The 20,554-nt window shown below is 36.7% G+C and overlaps 1 protein-coding gene across 1 annotated transcript in view; it reads right to left on the minus strand.

Moving 5' to 3' along the window:
* Positions 1–20,554, minus strand: part of LOC128660873 (connector enhancer of kinase suppressor of ras 2-like) — a 957,001-nt gene that overhangs the window by 530,433 nt on the left and 406,014 nt on the right. Inside the window, exon 8 of the mRNA XM_053714957.1 lies at positions 3,796–3,864. Within this exon, the coding sequence (XP_053570932.1) occupies positions 3,796–3,864 (69 nt within the window). The remainder of the gene's footprint in view (positions 1–3,795; positions 3,865–20,554) is intronic.

The following is a 20,554-nucleotide window of genomic DNA, read 5'->3' on the forward strand; positions in this document are numbered from 1 at the left end:
GTCCAACGAAAAGGCTGAGTCACTTCCAAAGGCCTCAATGTTCCAACCACGAGCCCAGTAAACATTGCACATAAGCAGGTTGAATCACATAACAAACATGATTATAAACCCCCCCTGTTCAATAACCCCTCTCAGGAGATATTAACCTTCGATTCCAAGATACTAAAAGAGACTCACTGAGACCCTTATGTAAAAGTTAGACCCGCAAGGTGGTAGCCTCTCAGGAAACATTCACATTACAGTACATTGCAAATAAAGTAAAATGAAACAATCTTACTGGAATCTACTTCGTGGAACAGGAACACGGCTCTTCAAGTGTGACGGATAGTATCATCACCTCCACCATGGACTTGAGAGATGAAAGCAGGCAGCGAAGCAAAGTTCGACAACACAGATTGCTTGAGGAGCTGTTAATATGAGTCGGGATGGTTTCGCAGAAAGAAACTCCCTGCATCTCCGAACTCTAACTTTCATCCAAGCCCTCACTGAGAGACTGACAGGACTACTTAAAACTCCTGTCCCATGCCAAAGAGTACTACCCTCCATAAGAGACAAAAACAAAAATTAAAAATTCTGACACTTCTCTGCCATCCTCCTAGGACAAAAGGCAAAGAATGACTGGGGGATGAGGGGAATGGGAGGAGTATTTAAGCCTTTGGCTGGGTTGTCTTTGCTTCCTCCTGGTGGCCAGGTTCTTATTTCCCAAAAGTAATGAATGCAGCTGTGGACTCTTTCCATTTAAGGTGAAAAAAGGATTATCTATCTTTTTAAACAATACAAATTTTGGAGCAAACTGTCCCTTTAAAACTCTCAGGGCTAGATTCCAAGTGGCGTGCTAATGTTAGCTCGAGTTCAATATAAGAATATTGCAGGCACTTTAATTTGTGCGCATATTAAATGTAAATGTGTTCACTTGAGTGCATCAAATTTAATGCACAACGGGTTAGGGCTAAAATAAAAGTTGCATCAAACAACATAAATACATTACAATATACTATTAAACTTATATAAACACTATCTGATAAAAATGAGACATATCAATATTCATAAAAAATATTTATAAGGGTTTAAAGGTATATGGTATACGGCCATATATTAGGAAAAAACTGGCAATCCTCAAGACGCTTGGTAAAAGAATAAATTTATTTGAGACAATGAATTAAAATATAGGTAGCAAAAATATGATCTCAGCCAGTGAAACATCTAATGCGTTTCAGCAATTGCAGCCTTAATCATAGACATATTAGCAGCTTGCCAACCGGAACTTAAATAACGGACATTAGGAGAGTCTGCACATCCTACAGTTACACAATGCTACAACTAAAACAATTTGCATCAATTAGACTGTTAAAGGGACAGTCTAGGCCAAAATAAACTTTCATGATTCAGATAGAGCATGTAATTTTAAACAATTTTCCAATTTACTTTTATCACCAATTTTGCTTTGTTCTCTTGGTATTCTTAGTTGAAAGCTTAACCTAGGAGGTTCATATGCTAATTTCTTAGACCTTGAAGCCCACCTCTTTCAGATTGCATTTTAACAGTTTTTCACCACTAGAGGGTGTTAGTTCACATATTTCATATAGATAACACTGTGCTCGTACACGAGAAGTTATCTGGGAGCAGGCTCTGATTGGCTAGACTGCAAGTCTGTCAAAAGAACTGAAAAAAGGGGCAGTTTGCAGAGGCTTAGATACAAGATAATCACAGAGGTTAAAAGTATATTATTATAACTGTGTTGGTTATGCAAAACTGGGAAATGGGTAATAAAGGGATTATCTATCTTTTAAAACAATAAAAATTCTGGTGTAGACTGTCCCTTTAAATCAAACAATTATACAGTACTAAATATTACAAACAGACCCTAAATAAACATATAACAAAGTGTATATATATATTTGTATATTTATTTATTACATCACACTGATTTGAGTATGAGAGAAGGCAGAAGACAAAGGAGGCACTATGCTAGACTTAGAGTATGATACATAAAATAAAATAATATAATATAAAGAAGGGGGCTATATACTTGTGGCAAGGTGCAATTAAAAAGAGGTGACTACTGTCTTTGCCAAAAATTAATGATGTCACCATCAATATTGAAACCCAATGGTCTCCTTGTTTTCAACCTGGAAGATCCAGAAGGCTTCCCTGTATAGTAATCTACTTGCCCTATCCTCCTCTCTCAATGAGGGTCTAACATACTCTCTCTCTCTCTCTCTCTCTCTCTCTCTCAAAGTCTGTGTCGTTAGAAAAATTCCGTTCTATACTGGATAAACTCCCTTTGGGCAATACCAAAACCAGTATGTGGTGGACGGTTACTGTGTGAATGTAGAACTGCATTTGATGTGATTGGTTTTCTGTATAGAACAGTATTGATCATTTTGGTTTGTGGATCCCCAATCAGTGTGACATCCAGGTATGGTAACTTTTAGTGTGATAAGAGAAGGTGAATTTTAGGAGCAGACTGTCCCTTTAAAACTCTCAAGGCTAGATTTCAAGTGGCGTGCTAATGTTAGCTCGAGTGCACTATAAGAATATCGCTGGCACGTTAATTTGCACTCATATAAACACTATCTGATAAAAATTAGTCATATAAATATTCATAAAAAATATTTATAAGGGTTCAAAGGTATATGGTATATGGCCATATAAGTCTAAATAATAATTTTTCTATGTGAAGAACATAGGAATGTAAAATATGCATAACGCACTTCAGGTTTCACAATGTAGGTCTGGGGTTAGCGCACTTAAAAACATAGTTATCTTAGTTATCCATAGACCTACCTAATGAAACCCAAAGCGAGTTACGCATATTTTACATCCCTATGTTCTTCACATAGAGAATCTTTTAGTTTTGATTATTAAATATATATTTCTATATATATATATATATATATATATATATATGTGATAATGTTAATGTAAAATATATATCTATACCTATATATCTACAGGAATAGATATACAAGTATAGATATACACAGATATATATAGAAATATGTATTTAAAATAAAAATAACATTTTCCTATAGGTGAAGAACATTGGAAGGTCTTCAGCTGAAAAAAATTTGACTTTGTTAACGTTAATTGCACTCAAGTGAACACATTTACTCTGAACCTGTAATATTCTTATATAGTGCTTGCGCTAACGTTAGTGCACCACTTGTAATCTAGCCCAGAATGTTTTAAAATAGCTAAAAATTGATAGAGAGTACCATTTATTTCAGCAGTGCCCATCTCTAAACAACTCAGGCAATGCAGATAAGAAAGCCCATACTGGTAGAATGGCCCCCGTAACGTAAAGAAGATCCTGTTTACAGTAGCCTGAAAAATCCATGCATAAATCCTGCTTCACATTACTTTCTCCATTAAGTATACTATTGGGCAACAATAATTTCAAGGCCTTTACATTGTCATGTAAATTAGTAAAACATTACAAGGGAGAATGTAGCACAGTGTTGTTTGATTGACTTGTGCTCGCTTTCTCTGCAGCCTTTTCTAATATCAAATCATCGAAATGTTTTTTCTGTGCATACCACTCAACATTTTTTGCTAGCTATTGAGTGCCATAATGTTTTTTTATCTTCAGAGATTATCTGCATCGTTTTTTTTCTGACATGATGAGTACATACTCCTGGTAAATCTTTAGGTTTATCCTATACTGTATATCACCAGTTATGAATATTGCTGAATATATACTATACAATACTATATGCAATGATGCTGTGAGTATAGAACAGTTATAGTATTTAGATATCACGTCATCATTATACATATACTGTTGCTACTCACCACAGTCTGATGGTTCACCTGAATAACTTCATCTCCTGCATGGATTTTCTTGCACTGGTCTGCGGGAGACTGGGGGAAAGAATTTAAAATCAGACCAAGCGAAACAATTGGAAATGCAAAAAGAAGAAAAAAACAATATTCCCACACATAGGATAGAACATTTTTTTCAACCAACCACAAAAGTCCTAATCATACACAGATCTTAACAGATATCATACACATGATACAAACTGTTTATTTGTAGCACATACAAACCTAACTTACTGTTCTTTAAAACCTGAATAGTATAAATTGCTGTAATAAAAAACATTGGTAAATTAATTATCCACACATATTCTGAAAAACTACAACATAAAAAATATATGGTGCTTACTTTGTCATATATGATTGTGTACCATTTTTCCTTGTCATATATGTGTACCAGTGTACTGTACTTTAGCAGGATTTCTCTTTCCCTCACTTTGATGACATCTGTTGAGATACCTCAGACTTTCTCCTAAGTGCAAGAAATCCTGATAGTTCAGTTCACGTTTAATAAGAAAAGGGGCTGAAAGTTAAGTTCTCTAAGACAGTGTTTTTCAACCAGTCTGCCGTGGCACACTAGTGTGCCGTGAGAGATCCTCAGGTGTGCCACGGCAGACTGACAACAGTGTGACATATTTTTTAAACTTTGCTTGTTTTTTACTCCCAGTGCAGGGGTAGTTTGTAGGAGGCATGGCATAACAGCACAATACATACAGTATGTGTGTGTTTGTGTGTATGTATATATATATATATATATATGCTGTATTAGGCTACAATGTGTGATTTTTTTAAAATTTTGGGATGGTGGTGTGCCACAGGATATTTTAATGTAAAAAAAGTGTGCCACGGCAAAAAAAAGGTTAAAAATCACTGCTCTAAGAGATGCTTCCAATAGAAATGAATGCGGCTTTCAGCACTGGGGACATGGAAAGCACCAGCACAACTAATAACTATACATTTGAAGAGAACTCACATAAAAATGTAATGTTCTTAACATAGACTAATTGTATTCACTTCTAGTTTCATTTGAATTATATTTATATATTAGACATTTTGGTGACAACCCTCCCATGTATAGCATAGATCTGTGGCACATGCATAGTAAAAGGTTTAATGAATACATTAAAAAAGTATGAGAACACTTCAGATATGCCTAATAAATGCTTTTGATCAGCCCACTCACTAATGCTGTAAGGCCTTTATTTAAATAGTATACAATACAAAAGAAAATGATATGTTTTAAAACTAATATTCCTAAATGTTATGCACTGTTAACTGTTATGCACATGACATGAAATGAAGAAAATGCTACTTGTTGAGTTACAGAAATTATATATATAACAATCTTTAATGAAACCCGTAAGAGGCCTCCCAGAACCAATAGATCTTGCAGTAAGATGCCAAAACTGACTATTGGAAAGACTGAAGTATCTTCTAAATCCTTAGGGCTACAGGATCCGACTATAGCTGGGTCCACTTAGCTTTACTTCTTTCAAGCCAAATAAAATAAGTACCATTGATAATAAGAATAAGAAGAATAGATATGTGCTCAAGTTGTACAGCATCTAATTTGATGTACCTCTCTTCACTAAAACTGGAGCAGAACAGGTATAGTTATATTAAAATGATGCAAAATGTAAACCTGTTAACCCATCTTGTCCACATTCCTCCAAAAAAAAACATTCAAGTTTCTTTATCTTTTAGAAATTGCAATACAAAGTCATATGACTAGATTACGAGTCTTGCGTTATGAGCTGTGCGGTGCTACCGTGCAGTTTTTTCTCACCGCTCATTTAACTGCAGCGCTGGTATTACGGGTTTTTACAAACCCGGCGTTAAAAGGCAAGAAGTGAGCGTAGAGCAAAATTGAGCTCCATACCGCACTCCAATACCAGCGCTGCTTAAGTCAGCGGTAAGCTGGTTGTACATGCTCATGCACGATTTCCCCATAGACATCAATGGGGAAAGCCGGCTGAGAAAAAGCCTAACACCTGCAAAAAATCAGCGTAAAACTCTGTAACGCAGCCCCATTGATTCCTATAGGAAAACACATTTTATGTTTACACCTAACACCCTAACATGAACCCCGAGTCTAAACACCCCTAATCTTACACTTATTAACCCCTAATCTGCCACCCCCTACATCGCCAACACCTACATTATACTTATTAACCCCTAATCTACCGCTCTGGACATCGCCACCACTATATTAAATGTATTAACCCCTAAATCTAAGTCTAACCCTAACACCCCCTAACTTAAATATAATTTAAATAAAATTCCTATCATTACCTAAATTATTCCTATTTAAAACTAAATACTTACCTATAAAATAAACCCTAAGCTAGCTACAATATAACTAATAGTTACATTGTATCTAGCTTAGGGTTTATTTTTATTTTACCGGCAAGTTTGTATTTATTATAACTAGGTAGAATAGTTATTAAATAGTTATTAACTATTTAATAACTGCCTCGCTAAAATAAATATAAATTGACCTGTAAAATAAAACCTAACCTAAGTAACACTAACACCTAACACTACAATTAAATAAATTCAATACATTAAATACAATTAAATAAATTAAATAAAATTAGCTAAATTACAACCCCCCCCCCACTAAATTACAGAAAATAAAAAACAAATTACAGATCTTGAAACTAATTACACCTAATCTAATAGCCCTATAAAAATAAAAAAGCCCACCCAAAATAAAAAAAAACCCTAGCCTAAACTAAACTACCAATAGCCCTTAAAAGGGCCTTTTGCAGGGCATTGCCCCAAAGAAATCAGCTCTTTTACCTGTAAAAAAAAAATACAAACACCCCCCTAACAGTAAAACCCACCACCCACACAACCAACCCCCCAAATAAAAGCCTAACTAAAAAAACCTAAGCTCCCCATTGCCCTGAAAAGGGCATTTGGATGGGCATTGCCCTTAAAAGGGCATTTAGCTCTATTGCTGCCCAAAGCCCTAACCTAAAAAATAAACCCACCCAATACACCCTTAAAAAACATAACACTAATCCCCGAAGATTCACAAACCGGGAGAAGTCTTCATCCAAGCAGCAAGATGTCCTCAACGAAGCCGGAAAGAATTGATCCTCCAGACGGGCAGAAGTGGTCCTCCAGACCCGCAGAAGTCTTCATCCAGACGGCAGCTTCTATCTTGATCCTTCCGACGTGGAGCGGCTCCATCTTCAAGACATCCGGCGCAAAGCATCCTCTTCAAACGACGTCTTCTTTGGAATAAATATCTCTTTAAGTGACGTCATCCAAGATGGCGTCCCTTAGATTCCGATTGGCTGATAGAATTCTATCAGCCAATCGGAATTAAGGTAAATAAAATCCTATAGGATTGAGCTGGAATTCTATTGGCTGTACCAATCAGCCAATAGAATGCAAGCTCAATCCTATTGGCTGATTGCATCAGCCAATAGGATTTTTTCTACCTTAATTCCGATTGGCTGATAGAATTCTATCAGTCAATCGGAATCTAAGGGACGCCATCTTGGATGACATCACTTAAAGAGATATTCATTCCGAAGATGACGTTGTTTGAAGAGGATGCTCCGCGCCGGATGTCTTAAAGATGGAGCCGCTCCGCGTCGGAAAGATGAAGATAGAAGATGCCGTCTGGATGAAGACTTCTGCCCATCTGGAGGACCACTTCTGCCGGCTTTGTTGAGGACATCTTGCCGCTTGGATGAAGACTTCTCCCGGTAAGTGAATCTTCGGGGGTTATTGTTAGGATTTTTTAAGGGTGTATTGGGTGGGTTTATTTTTAGGTTAGGGCTTTGGGCAGCAATAGAGTTAAATGCCCTTTTAAAGGCAATGCCCATCCAAATGCCCTTTTCAGGGCAATGGGGAGCTTAGGTTATTTTAGTTTTTTTTTGGGGGGTTGGTTGTGTGGGTGGTGGGTTTTACTGTTGGGGGGTGTTTGTATTTTTTTTTACAGGTAAAAGAGCTGATTTCTTTGGGGCAAAGCCCCGCCAAAGGCCCTTTTAAGGGCTATTGGTAGCTTAGTTTAGGCTAGGGTTTTTTTTTATTTTGGGTGGGCTTTTTTTATTTTGATAGGGCTATTAGATTAGGTGTAATAAATCTAAAGATATGTAATATGTTTTTTATTTTCTGTAATTTAGTGTTTGTTTTTTTGTAATTTAGCTAATTTTATTTCATTTATTTAATTGTATTTAATGTAGGGAATGTATTTAATTGTAGTGTTAGGTGTTAGTGTAACTTAGGTTAGGTTTTATTTTACAGGTAAATTTGTATTTATTTTAGCGAGGTACACTAACACCCATAAACTAAATGTTAACCCCTAAACCGAGGCACTCCCGCATCGAAAACACTATAATAAAATTTTTAACCCCTAATCTGCCGCTCTGGACATCGCCGCCACTAGAATAAACATATTAACCCCTAAACTGCCGCACTCCCGTCTCACAAACACTAGTTAAATATTATTAACCCCTAATCCGCTGCCCCCAACATCGCCGACTGCTACCTACATTTATTAACCCCTAATCTGCCGTCCCCAATGTCACCGCAACTATTCAAAATTTATTAACCGTTTAAACCTAAGTCTAACCCTAATCCTAACACCCCCTAACTTAAATATAATTTAAATAAATCTATATAAAATTCATATCATTAAATAAATTATTCCTATTTAAAACTAAATACTTACCTATAAAATAAACCCTAAGCTAGCTACAATATAACTAATAGTTACATTGTAGCTAGCTTAGGGTTTATTTTTATTTTACAGGCAAGTTTGTATTTATTTTAACTAGCTGGAATAGTTACTAAATAGTTAATAACTATTTAGTAACTATTCCACCTAGTTAAAATAAATACAAACTTGCCTGTAAAATAAAAATAAACCCTAAGCTAGCTACAATGTAACTATTAGTTATATTGTAGCTAGCTTAGGATTTATTTTATAGGTAAGTATTTAGTTTTAAATAGGAATAATTTATTTAATGATAGGAATTTTATTTAGATTTATTTAAATTATATTTAAGTTAGGGGGTGTTAGGGTTAGACTTAGGTTTAAAGGGTTAATACATTTTGAATAGTTGCGGCGACATTGGGGACGGCAGATTAGGGGTTAATAAATGTTTGTAGGTGTCGGCGATGTTGGGGGCAGCGGATTAGGGGTTAATAATATTTAACTAGTGTTTGTGAGACGGGAGTGCAGCGGTTTAGGGGTTAATATGTTTATTCTAGTGGCGGCGATGTCCAGAGCGGCAGATTAGGGGTTAAAAATTTTATTATAGTGTTTGCGATGCGGGAGTGCCTCGGTTTAGGGGTTAACAGGTAGTTTATGGGTGTTAGTGTACTTTTTAGCACTTTAGTTATGATTTTTATGCTACAGTGTTGTAGTGTAAAACTCATAACTACTGTCGTCTTTAAAATGCGTTACGGATCTTGTCGGTATAGGGTGTACCGCTCACTTTTTGGCCTCCCAGGACATGCTTGTAATCCCGGAACTATGGAAGTCCCCTAGAAAAAAGGCTTTACGAAGTTTACGTAAGTAGGTTTGCGGTAAGGCCAAAAAAAGTGTGCGGGACACCTATACCTGCAAGACTCGTAATAGCAGCGGGCGTAAAAAAAAACAGTGTTAGGATCTGTTAATGCTGCTTTTTTACCTTAATGCACAACTCGTAATCTAGCCGATAGTTTTTAACTCAAATAACTTGGGATATTGCTAATGCTGGAAACTAGGAAGTGGTTGTGTTTGTTGAAATGTGGACCGACCCAATATTTTTTATATTGTAGGGTAAAATAAACAAACAAATCCACCCTAAAAAATAATAAAAAACAAACAGATGCAAAAAGCCTAGGCGTGCCATGCTGCACTGGTAACTATGGATTTTTAACAGGGTAAAGGTCCTGAGAAATATTTCTATAAACCTTGTGTTAAAAATGCTGTGAATAGGTCTCAGTCTGGGAAAGGGCCCTATAGGAGTCAGGAAGTTTGGGATTTTTGGATCAAGGGAGTAGTAAATTTAGAGTAGTGTACAGTATAAAAGTGAAAAAGTAAGAAAGAGTAAATTCATAGGGGTATAATCTTGTATTATGGGGTGATAGGAAATGTTTTAGTAGAATGAAAATGGAATTTGTGAATCAGATGTATGTATAAAAAATAAAGTTTAAGTTAAAAGAGATAATTACTAAGGGTGATAGCAAAATTATGTTAAAAGTAGGTTTGCCTTATTATCCGTATCCCAGCAAATTCTATTATACCTAAACCCGGGGTGACACACATATTTCTTATTTGTTTTTTTTATAATTCTTATTCATCTTTTTTGCCATGTAATGTTGTTAACCGATATGCTGTAATATTGTATCTGTTATATTTTATAATTTTAATACCGGATTTATTTGCTTTTGATTAAAAACCAAGAGGCCAATTTATCAATGTCTGGCGGACATGATCCGCTATAGCGAATCATGTCCACCAGACGTCACTGTATGCTTGTGCAGTGCTGCCCCCTGCAGATTTGCGGCCAATCAGCCGCTAGCAGGGGGTGCCAATCAACCCGATCGGGCGGTTTGCAGACCGCAGCCTCAGAGGAGGCATATTAGTTAAGGAGCAGCGGTCTTAAGACCGCAGCTTCTTAACGTCTGTTTCCGGCGAGCCTGAAGGGCAATTAGGGGCCATTCGGCCGCTGTTAAATCGGCCCCCAAGTGTGTATTGCAAAAAAATTCTTTTGGAATGATTCAAATTATTCAAATATTAAAGGAAATTTTGTAATCACTTCAAAGTGTGAATTACATTGAAAAAGAAGTTTGCAAAATATAAGTAAAAAAAAAAAACTAGAAAATTAAAACGTACGACTAGTGCCTAATGATCTAAAGCTCTCTGGTCTGGTGAGATTATCTAAGAGGTCCTGTCAGTACTGTGAGGTCCCTCAAAATGTTTTATAAAGACAAACCTTAGCTTGAGATATGTTTATTTAGCTATTCCGAATTCTGCATGTGAAGGACAGACACCTATGTTACAAAATAATGCTTCAAAAAATCCCAAATGTTTTGAGTGATTTCTCTCAATATCAATTAGCTTTTAATCCCACGTGTGAGCTTTTGATCATGTAAATCTGCTTCACAAAATCTCAAAAGCTGCATAAGGCATCTTAAATATTTTTACCCCAAAACTCCAAGCAGACAACTACCAATAGGATTGGGCGGATTGATGTCTTCAGGGCAGGCTGACAAGTTATGGAGCTGCTTTATAACTGCTGTTTCCGGAAAGCCTGATAATTCGGCCCCTATGTGTTTATTTCATAAACATAGCTGTGATAAGTAGTGATATAATAGAGGCGCTAATGAATTAGAGCACATAACTTTTCCATTATTTTGTCTCACTAAAATTACATTTTTCAAAAATATAAAATCAACTAAATTGCAGAAAGGCCTGTAATATACAGTATTTATATATATTTATACCTATATATATATATAATCTGAGAGTGTGAAGTGCTGCCTAAGCAGTGTTTAGCCTCTAAGCTACAATATGATTTTACTGTCAGAAAAGTTTTAAGGCAAGGCAATTAACAAGCCACGGGAGTTCACATCTCCGGATCCAACAATGAGCACACAGTAAAAGTGACAAAAGGTTAAAAGTATATGAGTTCACACAAAGTGCACTGAATACAAATGGCTGCATACATTAACACAATCTAGGTTACATGAGCTACTTTTTAGCTGGAAGTGAATTTTTCATAAGGATAAAGATAAAGGAAAAATAAAATACAGTATATCAGATCTATTAGGAGCATTCATAAAGTTGCTAGGGGTAAGGGATCAAAACATCTGACCCATTTTTCACTCTAGGGGGTAGATTTATCATACCCCGGGCGGACATAAGTCGCTATAGCGAATCATGTCCGCCCTGCATCACTAAATGCTGACAGCATATTTAACATTGCACAAGCAGTTCTGGTGAACTGCTTGTGCAATGCCGCCCACTGCAGATTCACGGCCAATCAGACGCTAGCAGGGGGTATCAATCAACCCGATCGTATGAGATTGGGCAGATTGATCTCCGCAGTCTCAGAGGCAGTGGACCAGTTAATGAGCAGCGGTCTTCAGCCCGCGATCCCAGTTAGAAAGCCGATAATGTTCAGTACAGCAAAAAGGCTAGGACATTTCATGCCGTCGTAACGGAGATAAAGCCCAGTGTGGTTAGGGCGGCATGGAATATCCTTGTGACAGGAAGGGGTAAAAGGTATAGTCTAGTCAAAATTAAAGTTTATTGATTCAAACAGAGCATTCAATTTTAAGCAGCTTTTAAATTTACTCCTATTATCAATTTGTATTTGTTCTCTTGGTATCTTTATTTAAAAAAGGAAGAATGTAAGCTTAGGAGCTGGCCCATTTTGGTTCAGCAGCTGATTGGTGTCTATATGTAGACACCAATTAGCAAGTGCTACCCAGGTTCTGAACCAAAAATGAGCCAGCTCCTAAGCTTGCATTCTTCCTTTTCAAAAAAGATACACAGAGAATGAAGAAAAATTGATAATCAAAGTAAATTAGAAAGTTGCTTAAAATTGAATGCTCTATCTGAATCATGAAAGTTTAATTTTGACTAGACTATTCCTTTAAGGTGCTCTCTCACTTTATAGCTGCAAATATCTTATTTCATTAATTCATGAGGAACTGTCTGATTATCTATGACTAGTGATTATGGACTGGGTGAAGAAAGTGAAGCAAAGGAAATTGCCCAACAAACAGAAACAGTTAAACTCTAAGAAAGCATGAGAGATAGATGAGAATGTTATGGGCGAATGAAACGAGACAGTAATAGAACGCACCGGAGAAATGTAACAGAAAAAATAATGTCACACATGGAAAATATAACTGGAGAAATGTGTCAAGAGGAAAATAAAACTAAGATTGGGATGAAGACGACTGTGAAGTAAGAAGTTGAGACACCAACCTTAGGCAAAGTTACTGAGACAGGAAGCTAAAGATTTATGAACTTGCACTGCAAACCTGAAGAAAATCGGTGAATTGTGGCCCCTGCCTGTTTTCCATAAGTTTCTGCTTTGTAATGACCATCTCCAAATTCAAACTAACCGTTTCTCTCTCATGTGATGCTGGATTTCTATCAACTATTGATAAAAGTAACTATTTTCAAATTTTGATAAGAGCAATTCTTGGCAAAGCAACTTTTGGGTTAGCAAGTGATAGTGAAAAGTCTAACCTTGTAGGCAGGGAAAGGGGACATTGCACTGAAAGGACAGAACTGAAACAGAGAAAATAAAGGTAGCACCAAAAGATTTAGTTTAAAAAAATATGATTTATAGGGGTCTATTTATGAAGCAGCGGAGGCTGCTTCCGACCCTCTCCGATTCAGTTCCGACTGAAGCGGAAGTTAAGAAGCAGCGATCTTAAGACCGCTGCTCCTTAACTCGTCCGCCATCTCCGAGGCAGCGGACAGCAATCAGCCCGATCGAATACGATTGGGTTGAATGACACCCCCTGCTAGAGGCCGATTGGCCGTGAATCTGCAGGGGGCGGTATTGCACCAGCAGTTCACCAGAACTGCTGTTGCAATGATAAATGCCGACAGAGTATGCTGTCGGCATTTATCAATGTGCAGCGGACATGATTTGCTATAGTGGAACATGTCTGTCCGCACCTACATAAATAGACTCCATAATGTTGACAAAATAGAAAGTAGGGCAGGACACAGTAAATGGAAAATGTACTATTTCAAATGATGTAAGATAAGAAATTTAAACTATATAAAAATCACATGAAAAGGAGAAATGGAAAGTGAGTAACCAAGGACAAGAGGGACAAATAAACAGTAAATGAAAAACAGATGAAAAGTAATAGATACATGCTGCAAATGGAAAATATAATTGGAGAAATGTGTCTAAAAGAAGGGGAGACAACAACCTGGGACATGGCTACCGAGACAGGAAGTTGGACATATGAGATTAGAGGAGGTTATTGTCTAAATTATGGAAAAGAAGAAGGAGAGAAAGTGAGACTGGGGAAGACAGAGCAGTTTGATGAACAAAATTGGAAATAGGTGAGAAGTCGTTGAGACGTGACTTGTGCAAAATTCTTGATAAAGAACAAAGAAAGGGTCAAAAAGGGTGGACAAAGATGATGGGACTAAAATCCTTAACAAGAAGCCTAAAACCAAAGCACTAGTTGATAAGGCTTGTTACTATAACTGAAAAAAGACAGCGATTGGGAAAATAATATGTTACTATGCAAATAGATAGGGAGATAGAGTAGAGAATAACACTAGTAAGAGATTGAGAGACCAGCAGATGTTTGCTTAGAGAAGGGATGCCTAGGGATATCTTTTGTGTATGAGATGCACTTTAATTTTTATGTTTTTGTAAATATCTGAATACTTTTGTCAGGAGTTTTTAGCAATACATTTATGCTTTTATTTTGAGTCTGGATTGTGCTTTTTTATCTTCTCGTTTACATATGTAATTTTAGATGTTTTTGGGAGTAGCGCCCATTTTGAAGCTGCAGTCATCTTTTATCAGATCAAGAGATCAAGATCACTATTGCTTAAAGGGACATAAAACCCAATTTCTTTTCTTTAATGATTTAGAAAGAGCACACCATTTTTTTTTAAAAAAACTTTCCAATTTGCTTCTATTAGCTAATTTTCTTAATTCTCTTGATAGCCTTTGTTGAAAAGCAGATCTACATATGCTCATTAGCTGCTGATTGGTAGCTCCACATAGATGTCTTGTGTTATTGGCTCACCCATGTGCATTAATATCTCTCCAACAAAGGATACCTAAAGAATGATACAAATGAGATCATAGAAGTACATTGGAATGTTGCTTAAAATTGTATTGTCTATCTTAATTATGAAAGAAAAAAAAATGGGTTTCATGTCCCTTTAAGACCAGACACTCTTTCTAAACTTCCTACATTAGCTTACAATTAGACATTTATAGTAATGATCATGTACTATTATCCTCTGGAACATAAGATGTACTGTTTATTGTAATAATTTATTTACACTTGGGGGACAAATTATCAAGCTCCGCTGCTTCATAACTTGTCCGCCTGGTCTGAGGTGGCGGACAGAAATCAACCCAATCGAATACGATCGGGTTGATTGACGTCCCCTGCTAGTAGCCGATTGGCCGTGAATCTGCAAAGGGCGTTAAGGCACAAGCAGTTCTGCTGAAGTGCTTGTGCAATGATAAATGCCTATAAATATATAGCTATATCGTATCATGTCTGCTCGCACTTTGATAAATATGCCCCATAGACTCTCCGGAACTCTATAACCTATTGGGGTTTTTAAGTTGGTGCTAGCGCTAATACATTTTTTGTATTTCAAGACTGAGTTCAAAGCAGGGAAACGCTATGAGACAGAAAATTATAGCAGAGAATTTAGGATTTTAAAACTTATAAAACATATTCATACTCATAATTCTATTTAATCATTTTCATATTATTTTAACTTGATAAATCTTTGATAAACCTCTTAATATGGATATGTCTGTCTAGCTCGCCCTTCTAAATTTGCTCCGACAAGTATTCACTTGGCAGGCCATGCGTTAATTATCACCATAGAAAACTGGCATATTTTTGCCTGTAAGCACCCATACTGCATATGCTTACACGTGACAATCAAATTTAGTTTTTTTTTGTGTGATAATTTTACATTCAGAAACTCATTTATTATTACTTATACTATAGTTGTTTTAATACAATACAATAAAGTAACAAGTTATCTAGTTTTCTATTTTGATAAATAATTTAGCTAAATAATATAAAAGTATTCAACTGATAAAGTTGAAATTCCAAAAGATGAAAAAAATGCTCCAAAGAAAATAATACATCTTCAATTTTCAGTATGCTAATTGCTACATGACAATTATATTATTTAAATTTAAATATTTTAAATGTATTATTTTTAGGTAACATTTAACTTTTAATGGAAAAAAAAAACAAATTTATGATTGTTCAATCTAATCTGGATCAGCCATAAAAATTGTATCTTATGTAAAATTTCTGTATAACAGTACTATATTTTGAAAAACAAACATTTCTAAATACTTTTAAATACTACTCCTAAATAATCCATACAAACATCTTAAAGGGGTGAATAAATCTACATTGTATTTTCCATTTGAATTATTCATTGATTCAGACAATTTAGAATAAAACATAAGATCAGGGGAAGAAACAGCAGAAACTGCAAATATACCCTATTCTTAGAAGGGGTTAAAGGGACATTCCAGCCAAAATTGGAATCTGCATGGATGCACTTCAGTTTAGAATAGATGCATTTTTGTTATATACATGTGTGATGAGAATGGGAGTGTGATGTCACCGGAAGGGGGCGTGGCCTGTGTCCATTATAGTCTGTGTTGCAGTTACTAAGCTGGATGTGTTGTACAGTCTGTAACTTCTATGCTCTGCAATAAAATTGAGTTGTACCTTCTATGCTGTGTCCTGCATCTCATGACAAAATGTATTAGCAAAAATGCTTCTAATAAAAACTATGGCATCTATTTATCAAGCCGTCAACTTACTTGCATTCAACGGCACCAATACGCTCGCCTAAGATCGCCTAACATCGCTGCCACGGACCTGAGTACGTTCTCCAAAATTATCAAAAAAGCTGTGCACCAAGTACAGGGCGATGAGCAGCGGACTGTTGTTAACTAACAGTCATCGATCTTGCTGCTCTTCGGCTTTTTCATAGCTTTTTTGGTACTCTGTCACTAAACACCCACACTATAGTATACTGTTTACCCCCTATACAGCCACTTCTGGAGCCCACCGCAACTCTAATAAATGTATTAACCCCTAAACCGCTGCTCATGGACCCCACCAACACTAAATAAAGTGTTTAACCCCTAAACCGCCGCTCCCGGAGCCCACCGGCACCTACATTATACTTATTAACCCTAATCTGCCGCACCCTACACCGCCGCCACCTACATTATATTTATTCACCCCTAATCTGACCCCCCTACACCGCCGCCACCTACCTACATTTATTAACCCCTAATCTGCCACCCCCAACATCGCCGCCACTATATTACATTTATTAACCCCTAAACCTAAGTCTAACCCTAACACCCCCTAACTTAAATATAATTTAAATAAATCTAAATAAATATTCCTAGCATTAAATAAATTATTCTTATTTAAAACTAAATACTTACCTATAAAATAAACCCTAAGCTAGCTACAATATAACTAATAGTTACATTGTTTTTAGCTTAGGGTTGATTTTTATTTTACAGGCAACTTTGTATTTATTTTAACTAGGTAGAATAGTTATTAAATAGTTATTAACTATTTAATAACTTCCTAGTTAAAATAAATACTAATATACCTGTGAAATAAAACCTAACCTAAGTTACAATTACACCTAACACTACACTATAATTAAATAAATTCCCTAAACTAAATACAATTAAATACAATTAAATAAAATTAGCTAAAATACAAAAAAAACAAAACACTAAATTACAGAAAATAATAAACAAATTACAAGATTTTTAAACTAATTACACCTAATCTAATCCCCCTAACAAAATAACCCCCCCCCCACATAAAAAAAGCCCTACCCTACACTAAATTACAAATAGCCCTTAAAAGGGCCTTTTGCGGGGCATAGCCCCAAAGTAATCAGCAATTTTACCTGTAATTTTTTTTTACAAACCCCCCCAACATTAAAACCCACCACAACCAACCCTACTCTAAAACCCTCCCAATCCCCCCTTAAAAAAACCTAACACTAACCCCTTGAAGATGACCCTACCGTGAGAAGTCATCACTCAACCGGGCATGTTCTATCTTCATCCATCCGGCGCGGAACGGCTCCATCTTCAAGACATCCGACGCGGCGCATCCTCTTCTGACGACGTCTTCTTCAACAATGACGGTTCCTTTAAGTGTCGTCATCCAAGATGGCATCCCTTCAATTCCGATTGGCTGATAGAATTCTATCAGCCAATCGGAATTAAGGTAGGAAAAATCCTATTGGCTGATGAAATCATCCAATAGGATTGAAGTTCAATCCTATTGGCTGATCCAATCAGCCAATAGGATTAAGCTTGCATTCTATTGGCTGTTCCAATCAGCCAATAGAATGCCAGTTCAATCCTATTGGCTGATTACATCAGCCAATAGGATTTTTCCTACCTTAATTCCAATTGGTACTGAAATGTAGCAACTCTACCAAGTCCCACATCTCCCTCTTTCCCCAATACTTCAAAGCAGCCTGCCTAGTAAAGTAAACGGATTAGGTAAAGCTGCCATTCTGTAGCATGAGATGAAGGCATTACCTGTCATTCTGCTTGTTATCTAAATTTGCAGTGGAAGAGGGGTTAAACCCAGGAACCAGAATAGGCAAAATAAACAAATATCCCTCAAGTAGTGGCAGTCTTCTCTTTCTTGAAAGCCCAACCCCCGCCCCTTTGGAATGTTCAGTGCTACCTTCGGCAGAGGAGGAGTTATTTAGCTAAGCAAAGACTGTCAGTCTGCAGCAACTTCTGAAAGTCTCTACCGGCAGAAGAGCAGCTGTGATCTCTGCACTTCTCACTGCTAAGAAGGCTTTACCTTAGTCCCTGAAGTGCCGCCCCCTGTCAAGTGCCGCCTGGGTTCATAGTACCCACTTGGTCCCATGGTTGAGTCTGCCCTTACTGCTGCCATATAGTGCTCTAGAAAGGAACGGCTCCAATGCATACGCCCCTGCTTTTCAACAAAAAACTGATAATAGAAGTAAATTGGAAAGTTGTTTAAAATTGCATGTTCTGTCTGAATCATGAAAGAAACAATTTGTGTTTCATATCCCTTTAATGCTAATACTCTGAAGTGTTGGGAGATTATTATAATGTAGTTGCATCCTTACAACCTGTTAATCTCTAGAATTGTTCAGTTTTCTTTCCATCTTTCTGTCTCATTGTGGACCTTTACCCAAAGCATCATGATGTAATAAAAAGGTTTCTGCTTCTACACTGAAGTCCAGATAGTTGCAAATTTTGCTGACATTGAGTGCTCCTAAACCTACCTCAGTATGCTCTCATAGAAAAGAGATGAATTTCAATGTAGGACACCAAAGTATTATTATTATTATTATTTTAGAATTGTGTGCTCTACCTTAGTAATGAAAGTTTAATGTTGACTTCCATGTCCTTTTAACGCAAGATAACCAAATTAATTAGAGAACGTTTTTAGATTTGCTATGAGTTTCAAACCACTCCACTTCATTAGCTTTATTTGTGAATCTTGTTATTGAAACAGTGGATAAGGACTGGTGGTCTTAATGAGTCTATAATTTATCTGCCTTGTGCTGAGTATAAATTTGGCACATATATAACGGTATTGTAGCTTTAAGCAGGTTACCACCCCCTTTTCACATTCCAAAGTCTACTTAACATCCGTTTTACCTACAACCTGTGCTTTATTATTTTGTTCTATCTAGTAGCTAGTCTCTAGGTTTAACTCCTCGCCAAGCCTAACTTCAGTGTTTTCAAAACTATTCTCAAAATATTCAAGCACAGGTTATAGGTAAAACGGATGTTAAGTAGACTTTGGAATGTGAAAAGGGTGTGGTAACCTGCTTAAAGCTACAGTACCATTACACATATTATCTTGGGAAGTTAAAAACCTAATTGAACAATTGTCTTGACCAATTATGTACACAAGGAACACAAAATTGGTCCCATGCAATTTAACATAAGGGTTCTTAGAAATTTTACGTAATCAAAAAATGAAATATACTTAGACTGCTTGCTCTCCCTCCTCATTTTTCCAACGCTGTTATAGAAGCAGAATGGTAAATCCAATTGGAAGCTATAACCCTAGCTTCTATTTAGAGCAGTTGTTCTCAACCCAAGTGAACTCAAGGCCCAGGTAATTGTACCGGGGGCCCAGTATTCATATATATATTAAAATGCATTAGTGTCAGTGGGTTGAAGAAAATCTATACTTTCATTGGTGTCAGTGGGTTCATTGGTGTCAGTGGGCTGATATCACGTACTTACCTGTGGTGTCCAGGTCCAGTCCTATCTGCTCCCTGTGCCACGTTGTTCTACCATTGAACTGATGCTGCATGCACATGCTTTTGATGGTACTCTAACAGGCCTGCCCGGTATTCCTTATGTGTGGAGTGTCAGGCCTGTCAGAGTGCGCAGTGGGGGAATATCACATAGCGGCCTATCAGCATGGCCATGACGACCAGGTACTTGGCCGCAGTCCAGTTGTTGAGAAACCAGTATAAAGAGAATAAGCACACACTCTCCCTGCCTTCTTTTTAGCCACTGCTCAAGTGTTGGGTCTTATAGCTTTTCATAATTAAGTATATGAAGAGTCTACTATATAAAACAATCCTTCTTTATAAATTAAAAATAAACAGTTGGCAGTCCCAAACCGAAAACATTTCAGCTTAAACAAGCCATAATGTTTAGATACAATCTATTACTGGAGCAACTAGTGGTTTTTCATCATCAGACACAGCACATAATATGCCTGCAAGCTGTTATTAGTGATTTAGCCTCCAGCACTTAGTATTGAGTATTGCTGCATCTGAACCAGTGGGTATATAGCGTTTTGTTATGCCGATGTATTATGTTACCCGGTCTCCTATGACCATACAGCATAAGGGCTGCAGTGGTAGATACATGCCAGAGCCTGTTGTTAACCCTTATTGGGCTGTTTTAAAGTTGTATGCCAATAAAAACAGTTAATTTTTGCTCACATTTTGATATTA

Source organism: Bombina bombina, chromosome 1, assembly GCF_027579735.1.
Source record: "Bombina bombina isolate aBomBom1 chromosome 1, aBomBom1.pri, whole genome shotgun sequence".
NCBI classification, from domain to species: Eukaryota; Metazoa; Chordata; class Amphibia; order Anura; family Bombinatoridae; genus Bombina; species Bombina bombina.